We start from the raw sequence: 12,603 nt of genomic DNA on the forward strand, positions 1-12,603 counted from the left end.
GAGTTGTGTGCCTGCTTTTGAAGGCCTCCCATCCCCAAGGGAATGCCTGGAGCTTTGTCTGACCCACCAGAATTCTGAACTTCCCATCACCAACCCAAACCCAAATCAGGAAAATAAACCACGAAAAGGGTACAAGAGGGAACAGCCCATCTTTTTGTAGATGCAGGACTTACATCTGTGATCTTGGGGTTGGTGCACTTGCCCTTGGTGCTGGACAGCTCCAGCCACTGGCTGTCCTGGGCTGGGCAGTGCTGCTTCAGCGTGCACTGGTTCTGGCCCTGGCACCAGCCACACTCGAAGTCTGGATCAGCTTTCAGGCAGAGTCCACAGCTGTCCCTCATGGCTCCACACTTGTACAGGTGAACTGCAGGGACAGGAAAACAGAGAGGGCCTGAGGGGCTGCAGGAAACACAGCAGGGTGGTGGGATGTCAGAGGGAAGAATGGGGAGTGAGAGACAGGAAGGTGTTCCAGGCTTCTCATCCCAGAGGCAGGATGGGACCTCTCCAGTGGGGTGAGAAATGGGGGGAAAATTCTGCACATCCTTGAAACAAACTGTACTTTCCAGAGCTCATCCTCCATGGAAGGTGTTTTGGAAGAGAGAGCAGAAGGAAGTTGAAGAGGTTTTGGGGAATGCTACTTGGGCAGTGACTTGGCCTCAATTCCTTCCTTTTTTTCAGACACTGAATGCCATAAAGTGCCACCCATAACCAGTCTCGGCCTCAGCACTTCATCCTAAACTGATTTTCTAGACAAGGTCTACCCTCAGCTTAAACCTGGGGATTTATCCAGTGTGAAACTACTCAAAACTGTGTGTTAAGGTGATGCCACTCAGGTTTCCCTCTTAACAGAAAACCTAATTATTAAAAGTAAACACACAGTGGTTCCCTAGGAGGCTGAATCCAGGGATTCACAGCCAGCCTTTACCCCTTCTTCTGCTCCATAAATGGAGTCTGCTTTACATTTTGAAGCATTGAGTTGATCTCCCTCTAACAAAGGCAATGAATAATGCTTAGCTCCATTTTGGGCTGTTAAGTGATTGGAAGCACTCAGAGCTTTTTCAAATAGAGCCTAAAAACATTGCAGTCCTCCCACGAAACAAGATCATGTTATTGATCCTCATTTTGCAGCTGTGTAAGCTGAGCTTGGCTTGCACAGGGGACTGACAGCAGAATTCTCCTCTCAGAAGATGATGATGACACAATTGCTGCTCTCAGATTTACATTTTTTCTGTATTTGTGGCCATGTTGGGAGATTTCTTTATAAGGTGGGGGATTTTCCCTCTGTGCTTTTGTTTTGCTGTACCCATGAGTGACTGAAGTCTTGTCTATGGATCTCAGCATACACAATCTCAAAGCTCAAAGGCTTTGGATGCATGTGCTGAAGAGCTCTGTCTCTTCATACCTGCAACCCTAGAAGTCAGGAATGCAAGGAAAAGCTCAGAAACTCTTTATTTCTCTAGTCTGGGTACAGGAAAAGTACCCAAAAGTACCCCCAAGAAAGCTTTCAAAGCATCTGTCACTCACAGTGTGCCACAGAACTCCTGTGGGGATACAGTTTTTCCTTAATTTTCTGCTAGATCTCCTCAAATATCCTGAGTTGTTCTTCTTGACATGCCACCAGTGAGCATCTCTGCAGGCAGTTTGGTAGGTTTGGGGTTTCAGCCTCTCAGCCCAGCCCATGGGATGCTGGATGGGAAAGGAGTGGCATTCTGGTTACCTGAAGGCAGCTCTGTCTCTCTCAACAGCATGTTCTGTGTCTCCATGTGATAAATCCATCATGCCTAAACTCTCCTCCTGACCCAAAACGTGATGACATCATCCAAGTGACTCATTTGGGATAGTCTCCAGCCAGTGGCACTTCCCAGATTTTCCCTAGTCTTTACTTACAACTTTTTGGCTTTGAATAACCCAGGAGCTTGTAAGTTCTTGGGTAGGTTATTGCACCAAAGACTAAACACCACAGAAGTTTCTTGAGTTCATCCCCTGGTCTGGTTTATGTTACCAGCACAGAGAGACCTAAAGGCACAATCATGATGACTATGAGCTTGATTTTACTCCTGCACCATCTAGGAGAGCTCAGCACTACCCACAGGAAGGGTTCACACTCTTGGTGTGGACCATGTTGTGCCAGGAATGCTCAGTTTATATTGGCAGCAGAAAACTAAGCAGGACTGGGTCAAGTGCCCCAATTCTGACCTCCAACCCACACCACTGAAGGTCATCACAGTCCATGGCACTGCTTGGGCCCATGGAAATTAGCAGTGTCCTGGTGACGCCTTGGCACAGCTTGGAGAGCAGGAGACAACTTCAGCATGGAGGGAGGGTGGCAGTTTCAACACAGGCTGTGTCATGTTGCTGGATGCCAGAGCTGGCCAAGGGTCTCCAGCCTGTTGTGTTTAATGAGTGGATTTAACCCTCAAGAGCCACAGGTTTGGGGAGGGCAGGGCAAGACCTTTGGCATTCAGACTGGTGATCTGAACTCACTGTCTGGAGGAGAAAGACATCAGAGAGGTTGGAGCAGGGGAAGAAGGACAGGAAGGGGTCAAACCACAGGGAGAAGAGTTGTATTCTGTACTGCTCTCCAGCTTCCATATGGTGGTGGTGGGAACTTCAACCATCACCCCTCAGCATGAGGGTGGGTGTGAAAAGGTGTGAGAGTAGTGTGGGAGTACCTGATGGGGAGGGATGGAGTGGGAGATGTGGAAAGTGTCCAGGAGAAGGTAAAGAGAGGGAGGGAGAAACGTCTGTGAGCTGGTGATGTAAGAAGGAGAAAGTCTGCAGGTCTGAGCTGCAAATGCAGAGCAGCCAGGAGGAGAGGTTGCCTGGGGCAAATAGTTCGGGGTGGAAAGACAAGAAGGAAGAAGAAGATGTGAATGGACCATCCATTTCCAGCAAAAATCCCTGCCTCAGGGTTGTAGCTGGATGTGCAGTACCCCTCTGTGAGGGGCACATCCATCTTGTGCCATCTGGGGTGGTTGAACAGAGACAGGCTGTGGGCAGGAGGTGCTTCTCAGACCCCTTCTGGTGATCATTTCATTTTGTTCTGAATGTTCCACTGGCGAGCTGCAGCCTTTGTGCCCCCACCCCTCCCTTCCCCTGTTCATTACTGCACTGCCTCTGAGCAGAGAGACAGCTCTCCTGGAATGTTCACTTGAAGAGCGTCCCTGCAGGAGCAACAAGGAGGGGGAGAAAGCCGGAGAAGGAGGGGCATGAAAACCAGCCGCAAAAAATGTGGGGAGAAGCGGGAGGCGAAGACCACGGAGGGAGAGGGGAAGCAACACGAGGGAGAGGGAAGAGTCACGTTCCCCAGGTGGAATGAGGAGAGTTGGAGGGTTGGGGTGGGGAGGAACACAAAGCCCAGGAAATTGGTGATTTGCAGAGCGCAGAGAACAAGTGTGTCCCAGGCAGCAGGGGCAGGCGGTGGCGGCTTTGTTAAGTGCAGGGAGAGATGCGGTCCCGTTGCTAAGGTTACCACTTCCAAGGACAAGTTGAAATAACTCTTTACCTTTGTTCTGTGCGGGGTTGTCAATGTTGAAATTCCCGTTCCACACCACTGTCAGCTCCACCGGCAGGCTGTTAATCTCCATCCCTTCGTATGAATACTGCGAGGGGGAGAGGAAAAACACCAAAAAAACCCTCTTCAAACCCAGACTTACACAGAGCCCAGAGGTGAGGAGGGGATGGGACAAGGCAAGAGGTGATGCTGCACATTGTGAACAAGGGAAATGGAGCTGTCAGACACCTCCCTAATTGCCATCACCTTCCAGAATTCCTTGGAATGCTCTCAGAGCTGTGGATCTCACACCATGCCCCTCTCAACAGTCCATTCAGCCATTAGGTGAATATTCACAGACTCATAAAATCACCAGTTTGAGTTGCAAGGGAACTTAAAGACCATCCAGTCCCAACCCCTGCCATGGACAGGGACACCTTCCACTATCCCAGGTTGCTCCAAACTCTGTCCAACCTGGACTTGGACACTTCCAGGGGCAGCCACAGCTTCTTTGGGCAACCTGTGCCAGGGTCTCCCCACTCTCTCAGCCAGGAATTTCTTCCCAGTATCTAAACCAAACCTGTCCTCCTTCCACTGAAAGTCCCTCCCTCTTGCCCCATCCCTGAGTGCCGCTGCAAATACATTCCATGATGGGCCTTAACTTGGAAATCCACCTTCCTGGTGTTGAGCACAGCTCTGAAATGTATTTTGCCAACTCTTGGGTGCACCTTGAAGGTGCAAACAGCACATGGTGGGTCTGTCATGCGACTGTAGCTCTGCTGTGTAACCCACAGGTGCTGAGCACGTCCATGAGGTTACCCACACTGTTATGAACTCTTGGAAGCTGAGTGAGGTCTCAGAACTCAGGGAACAGACACATCATGGAAACCCCTTTTAAAAAGGGGGAAACGGAGGTTCTTTGTAATTATAGACCTGTCAGCCTAACTTGGCTTCCCAGAAAGAAAGTACATCAAGTTATTAAACAATCAATTTATAAGCACCTGCGAGATGATAAGGTGATAAAAATCAGCCAGCGTAGATTTGTCAAGAACAAATTGTGTCAACCCAATCTAATTTCCTTTTTGACAGGCTTAATGACTTTGTGGATAAAGGGGAAGCAGCAGATGTCATTTATCTTGATTTCAGTAGAGTGTTTGCTGCTGTCCTACAAGAGCTTCCCATAAACCAACTAGGGAAAGATGAACTAAAAGAAGCCACCAAAAGGTTCATCCAAAAACTGTCAAAAAAAGAAAAAAAGTCAGATAATTCCATGTCAAGCTGGGAGGGTGTTTCAAAAGGAATGTTGTCCTGGGTTTGGCATTACTCAGTATCTTCACTGCTGACTTGGATGACAGGCTACAGATTTCATGAATGACAGAGGGTGCAAGAACATCCAACAGCAGGGTTAAGAATTCAAAACAAACTTGACAAATGGGAGAACTGGGCCAAAATCAACCAACTGAAACCCCATGCAGGCAAATATGGGCTGTTTTTCAGCAGGAGAAATCAATGCAAATAACTATGAAATTGGAGTGACTGGCCAGTGCTGCAGGAGAGGGTCTGGGGACTACTGAGGATCACAAACAAACTGTGAATTAATAATGTCATATTGCTGCCAAAACCCAAGCAATTCTCATTTGGGGATGGATTAGGTAGAGTTTGTCACATATGTAAACCCCAGGATGCAAATATTTTTCTTTAGTCAGAACCAGAAAGGCTTCAGCTGGAGTGAGGAGTATCCAGTTTCCAACAAATATGTCTTTAAAAAAAAGCCATAGAAAACTTCAGAGAGAGTGGGACAGATTTCAACAAACACTTGTCAAGGACAGGCAAGGTACACAGAGGTGGCCTTAAGGAAGGAAAAGGAAGTTGGCCTCTGGAGGCCTTCTCCCTTTGGAGAACTCTCTGACACGTGGTGCTGAGTGCTTTTATCCTGCCAGGTTTTAATTTATCTTCAGCCAGTTCACAGAGGGTTCACCCCGTGCCCGTCAGATCCCACTGCCAACTTCCATCAACAGCTTCCATCCAACACTCCACCAAAAGGCAAAAAGGAGAGGAGATGGTTGATTAAAGGACAGAATGGGAACAAGGCAAGAAGGGGAGAAACATTCCATGTCTGCCACTGTTACTGAAGGATTTACCCTCCTGAAATCAGGAATTTCCCACAGCACTGGGATCTGGAGTGGGATAAACTCCCATTTTTAAGGACAGAGATGTTTTCCCCACAACAAGGTTAAACATAACTCAGCAAGCTGCCTGGTTTGGTTGGGCATGTCTTAGAGACCACTAAAGAGTTCCCCATCACCTCAAGTCTCAGTGTGGTTATCCACAGAGATGCCAAAGCTCTGAACCTTCACAGGAAGGTCTTGTAGCCGAAGGGGTTTTGTTCTGATTTTCACATTTTGTAGATTTTAGGAACACAGTAGTTTGTAGATTTTTAGAGGGTTAATATTTCTAACAGTTTAATGACTTTCTATCACTACCCCTGTCCCAGAACAGGGAGCCCAAATTCCTGTAGTTAATTAATCTTGTTTAGACTCCTTTCCAAGGTAGAGCTGAAGGATATCAGAAGGCCCACAGAACGAAACATAAACACAGGTCAGAGTGACCCAGAAGCCAGAACTGGATGAACTCCAAGAGACCTTTGTGTGCCTGAAGAAGAAGAGCTGATGAAGACAGAGGGTCTTGACGACCCCAGACCCAATTCCAGGGGTCGGAACAAGGGTTGGACCAGGGGTGGAACCAGGGTTGGACTGAGAAATGTGTAAAGCAATGATTGAAGGGATCTTATTATAAAAGCCATGGAAACAAGAACTGGGACACAGGCATGTCATCCTGTATTCCTGTGGGCTGTAGGCCTGTGATACTAAAGGACCTTTGCTTTTTATCTTACCCTACACTAACGTGGCTTGAAGTCCCATTTTTGGGAGGAGGGGTCATTCACAGCATCAGTCTTCCTGTACCCATTAATTGCAGAGTAAATCACAGACGGTGATTCCTGTCCATTTACAGCAGAGTGAGGGCTGGTTGCACACCAATTCCTCTTTGGACAAACCAAACACAATTAGCCATTAATCTGCAAACCCCTGTGATTATGATCTAGTTGTAGGGTATTTATGGATATAAGCTTTGTGGTTTCCATGGAAGGAAAGAGAAGCCCCAGGTTACCCTTTGCAACAGTATTTGCATTTTCATGACACGTTTTGGTGTCACTGCCAGCAAAATGCAAGCTGATGAAGAGCTGCTTGGACTTGCACCATTGGCTGTTCTCAGCTTTTCTGAGCTTGGAGCAAGGATGGGGACACAGGATTGGGAAGGAGAGCGCCTGAAAATTAGTGAATAATTAATTTTCTGCCACTCAGCAATGTCTGTCTTGCATAACACTTTGAAAATGCTGGTTGGGAATGGGAAAGGGAAGATCGATCGATCTATCTATCTATCTATCTATCTATCTATCTATCTATCTATCCATCTATCTATCCATCCATCCATCTATCTATCCATCCATCCATCTATCTATCCATCTATCTATCCATCCATCCATCTATCTATCCATCTATCTATCTATCCATCCATCTATCTATCCATCCATCTATCTATCCATCCATCTATCTATCTATCCATCCATCTATCCATCTATCTATCTATCCATCTATCTATCTATCTATCTATCTATCTATCTATCTATCTATCTGTCCATCTATCTATCTATCTATCTATCTATCTATCTATCTATCTATCTATCTAATCTATCTATCTATCCAGAACTGTTGGTCACCCTAAAGTCAGAATTTGAGTCTTAGAAAGTTCTTCATTCTGCCTTCCCAGTGCCCTGTGTGTGTTTTGGGATTTACAGCATCCCAAAATATGCTGAGTTGGAAGGGACCCACAAGGATCATCCGCTCTTACCCTCAGCCCTGCACAGGATCAGCCCCAAGAGTCACATCCTGTGCCTGAGAGGTTCATCCAAATGTTCCTTGAGCTCTGGCTGTGCCCACTGCCCTGGGGAGCCTGTTCAGTGCCCAACACATTAAGTATCCAACTCAAACCTCCCCAGACACAACTACAGACCATTCCCTGGAGTCCTGTCACTGGTCACCACAGAGAAGGAAGCAGACACCAGGCAGAGCTGCCAAAGGACAGGCAGCTGGAGTCCCCCAGAGCCTTTCATTCCATGGAGGATCCCAGTGCCAGCAGCAGGAGCCCAGCTGGGATTTTAGATCTTATCTGCCTGCAGCACTAGGGGCAAGCACATAATAGACTTTTTAAGTCAGTAGACTTGATCCAGAACTAGAAATGGATGCCAGGGAACAAGTAACAGGATCCCAATGGAAGAGCTCTAAGGATGAAGCCTGCTGGGGGCTGGAATGGGAACTCTCACCCTGCCAGGATCTGCTCGGATGGACCACACGGCAGCAAAACGGAGCAATTTGCAAAGTGACAGTGAGCAAATGCTCCGTCCTCTTCAGACCACAGGAGCTGCTCACTCATTATGAACCCTCTTCAAAGCCCGCTGAACTCAACAGGAATCTTTGAAAAGGACTCTCTCAGCTGTGACAATAAGATGGAAATGTGTTTGAGGGGATAAAAAAGGGATGGGGCATCGATCTCTGGGACAGCAGAGCCTCCCGGGCACTCCTGCTAGGAGTGCCCACACCCATTAAGGTTTGCCTTTCCACCCTCCCTTGCACAACTGGCTCCAACACAAAAGGGCTCACAATGTGTAAATCTGACTCCCAACTCTTCCAAACCTCCATTACAATCATGAAAATCAAATCCAAGCAAAAGATTACAGGCAATTTAAAGGTCCAAACTGAGAATGCCTAAAAAGCTGCCAGAAGGAGCTGCTGTAATTCAAAGGAGCAACGTTTTGAGCTCTCAAGTGTCTTTTTTTTTTTGCCTGTTAAACTCTTTCCTTTGTCAGATACTTCTGTAGGGTGTGCAAATCCATATCCACCCTTGGCCACTTGCTGCATCCTGATGGGATGTCATAGCACAGGGTAAAGCCCTTGGACAATTTGGCTTGGGCACAATTAGGATGCTAAACCAAGAGCAGTTTCATGATGTTTCCCCTTTGTACTTTAAGCATTTCCAGCAGTGGGGAAACATCTGCAGACAAACAGCATTTTAGGAGTATTTTAGTGTTAGTCTGTTTTCCCTGACACAGTTTAGTGATTAGAGCTCAGGCCTGGGGATTCATTTCTGTACCTGGATCTGCCACCAACTCCTTGTCTGATCCTGTGCAAATCATTTAATCCACATTTTACATCATTTTCCCAGTCATAAACTAAGCAGCAGAAAACTTCATCCCATCTTCTTGGACTCTTTGCTTCCCAAAGCTGGGACTGAATTTTCATGTTTGGGTTTCACCCGAGCCAATAGAACCCATATCATGACTGGGGTTTCTCTGTGATATTTGTGTGTGTATATATATATATATATATAATAATTATAATAATAATAATGTATCATAATAATTGAGAAGTGGATGTACAAGGATGGCATTCCTGCCCATGGTGGGAGGGTTGGTTGGAACTAGATGGGTCTTTAAGATCCCTTTCAACTCAAATCATTTCATGATTCTACAGCTCACAACTCTGTGCTTGTCTTTGGCCACCCATAACGGTGTTTCCCCATGATTTCTGTGAATATTTCCTCATCTTTTATCCAGCTCTGGGGGTTTTTTGTTTTGTTTTTTAGCACTTGCTCCTCTGTGAGCCACAGCACAGAGTCAAATGCCACGGAGATCTCTTGCTGAAGTGCAATAATGTGACAAACAGAACATTTCTGCTTTCCCATCCCTAAGTCACACAGCACTTTCAGCTGCACCATCTCAGCTCTCACAACACTCAGACCTGTGAAGGACTTGAGATAAACCATCAGCAAGGATTTTGCTGCCAGGAATTGGTGTGTGCTGCCTGTGTGTGCCAAGGCCAGGGGTGGACAGGCTCACACCAACCAAGGGTATGGGATCACTCACTGAAGAAGGTAATGGCAATAATCATGGCATGATCAGGTGGGTCATCATCCCCCACCCATCTCCCTCTTCCTTGTGCCAAAGGCTGATAATACAGGGCTGATTGCAAGTGCTGGGGCTCCCACTGTTTCCCACTGGGAAGATTGCTCTCTGCCCTGATACATCCAGCAATTTCAGCCATTCCTGCTGACATTTTTACTTACTTATTTATATGTCTCCTTAGCTCCCCTCCCTTTTCATTTCCGCCCATCACTCCATGTCCAGGCTGTTGGCAGAGCTATCACAAGTGCAATAAGGAATGGCAGGTAGGGCATCTCTGAGTGATAATTGCATGCCTTGGGTGGTGTGACAGGGGACAAAGCCCAGAGCTGAGAGTCTCAAACCACATGACAAGAACAATAATTGTCCCGAATCGTGCTGCCTGTGGTGACTTATTGCTGTTATCAAATGAAATATCTCTGGGAAAGACAGGGGGAGAGGCAGATCTCACTCCTGACAGACCTGACTCTGGCCCTGCTGGCTGAGCACCCAAGCACCATCAGTGCTGGATATGACATTACTGACACTCCATGAGATAGGCTGGTCCCACCTGGGTGTCCTCAGCACTCTTTAACTGAAGTTGGAGCCACTTAGAAAAGCATCTGCTTAAGATGGTTCTGATCCTTGGTGTAAACCTTGAGGGATCAGGAAAGGAAGGGCAAGAGCTGAGGCTTTCCCCTGATTCTATCCTGTGTGAAAGAAGGAAAAAGGCTGTATTTTGCAGATTTGAGCTCGTTGGTGCCTAATGTATGATGGGAGGGGGCAGATCTTGAGGCTTGTGATGGAAAACAATGTGAGAGTGATTGTTTAGTGTAACGTGCACCACCAACAGAAAGATCTGCTGGCAGGACAGCATCCCTTCAGGGCCACCCCATCACAGCACAGCCTCCCACCCTCCTTTGGACCTTCTCCAAGCCTGCAATGCAGGTGCTACATTCGCTGCCTCACCCAGCAACTGTGCTGAGTAAAAAGCTCTGCCGAGGGGGGTTGACTCAATTTGCAAACAAGCTCATGCGGCTGTTTCTAAAGCCAGGTGACCCCCGGAGCAGAGGCTCATTGTGCCACGGTGGCTCCAGGCTGAATGCTAATTCTGGCAGGAAAGGGAATAATCATGATGGAGACGTATCTTCAGCACTCCTTCCCTATTGTCTGTGTCCTCTGCCACCTGCTCGAACAGCCAGGGCTTCTCTGTTCCCTTTTTGTGTCTGTGTGAATGTTGCTTTCTTTTGTCTGGCTCTCCCTTCCGCAGCTCTTTCTCTCAGAGCCTGGTAAATTCAGAGCAACAATGAAATAACATTTCCCAGGGGGGAAAAAAAAAAAGGAAAAAAAGAACTCAAATCAGAGTGTCAAAACACCTTAAAAAGAAAAGGGAAGAGAGGTGGAGAAAAGGAAAGAAAAGAGAAGCAAAGACAAGGAAAGTGAAGGAGAGGGAAAGGAGAGGGCAGAGGGAAAGGGAGAAAGGAGGCAGAAAATAAGGTAGAAAAGGGTTGGTTTTATTCCCAAATGAGCCTCTTTCCCTAGAGAAGAAAGAGATCCACTTGAGCCACCACCAAAAGCGGGATATGTGTCCTACAGACAACCCACACTGAGGACATGGAGTGCCCTGGCATCAGCCTGAGACTCAACCCTGACACCCTTTTCAGCTCTGGCAGAGCCTTGAGCGTTCTGGGTCAGGAAAACAAACATTAAAGCCAAAACGGTGCAGTCACAACACTCAGATATCCCATGAGGAAATTCATCTGGGGACTCAGGGAACCCCAATTCTCCTGCCCTAGGTACTGGCAACTCCTTGGAGTAGGGAGGAAGTACGGGAATAGTAACCATTGCCTCTCAAAAGCAGAGCCATTTCCTGGGTACCGCAAAGTCGGGTGCTGAGACTGGTTCGAGTTAATCTCCTGCTCAGCCCACCTGCTTAAAATCCTCCTGAGATAGTTCATGCTAATGCCTATGAGTGCCAGAGAATTCATGACTCTAAAGGGTCTTTAAAGGTCTCTCTTCCCTGTTAAGACTCTTTGGGCAGATATATAATCTCTGCCCATGTCCATATAATACCCTTTTTCACCACTGTAAAAGAAAATACTTTTAAAAAGAAGTGTAATACCTTTTGAACTTCAAGTCCATCTATTTCCGAGGAACCTCAAACCTGGATGCCCACAGGTCATTAACCAGTAATGAAAATCAGGAGGAGGGAGGGAGGGGAACAAAGAAACAAATGAAAAAGCCTCATTGGGAAGTTGCTTGTTTGCAAATGACCGTAAAATGTGTGAACTGCCCGCAATCTTCAGCTGGGCGCCTAATGCAGCAGAATATGTTGTGACAAGCACTGCCCAGCGTGGAGTGGCAGAGCTGCGCTGAAGTGCCTAACGCCTGTAATTAGCTCTTTGACTAATAAATCATCCCGTAGCAGCAGCGATGAAAATGACTCAAATGTATCTCTTGGAGATATGAACCTCGTGGAGAAAACTCCAGAGGAGCAGAGATCACTATTGCATGTAGGCACAACTGATGGCAGATGATTGTGTTTGTCCCCAGGACTGGCATGGCTCTGGTGACAGCACTGGGAGGGGGTCGGTGGTCCTGCTCTGCAGATGGGGAAGGGGAGGTGGGCAAAGGGACTCACCAAAGGGCATGTGGTGAGTCAGGGGCTGCAGGAAGGCTTGACCCAACATAAGCCCAGGTTGGACAGGGCTTGGAGCAACCTGGTCTAGTGAAAGGTGTCCTTGCTCATGGCAGGGGCTTGGAAGGAGATGATCTTTATGCATAGAAAGAATCACAGATTATTCTGAGCTGGAAGGACCCACAAGGATCATCGAGTCCAACTCTTAAGTCAATGACCCACACAGGGGATTGAACCCATGACCTTGGCATTGTTACAACCAAGTTTTAACAACTGAGCTAATCTCAGGGATAAAGGTCCCCTCCAACCCAAAGCATTGTGTGATTCTCTCTCATCCTTCTTTTGACCCACCACATCAGACCATTTATAGAGGGTTTTATAGTCCCATTACCAAAACCCTGCAAAATAGCCTTAAGTCTCTCTTTGGAAACCCTTTTTGGGGCACTGTGAAGATCTGAGCAGGTTATGCTGATAATA

General features: G+C 47.1%; 1 protein-coding gene across 1 annotated transcript in view; it reads right to left on the bottom strand.

Annotated features, from left to right (window-relative positions):
• The window catches only part of PLXNA4 (plexin A4), a 538,710-nt gene that overhangs the window by 85,628 nt on the left and 440,479 nt on the right, over window positions 1-12,603 (bottom strand). The window contains exons 11-12 of the mRNA XM_071552881.1: window positions 3,506-3,602; window positions 174-364 (exon numbers count right to left, since the gene is read on the bottom strand). Of these exons, the coding sequence (XP_071408982.1) occupies window positions 174-364; window positions 3,506-3,602 (288 nt within the window). The remainder of the gene's footprint in view (window positions 1-173; window positions 365-3,505; window positions 3,603-12,603) is intronic.

Source organism: Pithys albifrons, chromosome 3 (assembly GCF_047495875.1).
Source record: "Pithys albifrons albifrons isolate INPA30051 chromosome 3, PitAlb_v1, whole genome shotgun sequence".
Classification (NCBI taxonomy): domain Eukaryota; kingdom Metazoa; phylum Chordata; class Aves; order Passeriformes; family Thamnophilidae; genus Pithys; species Pithys albifrons.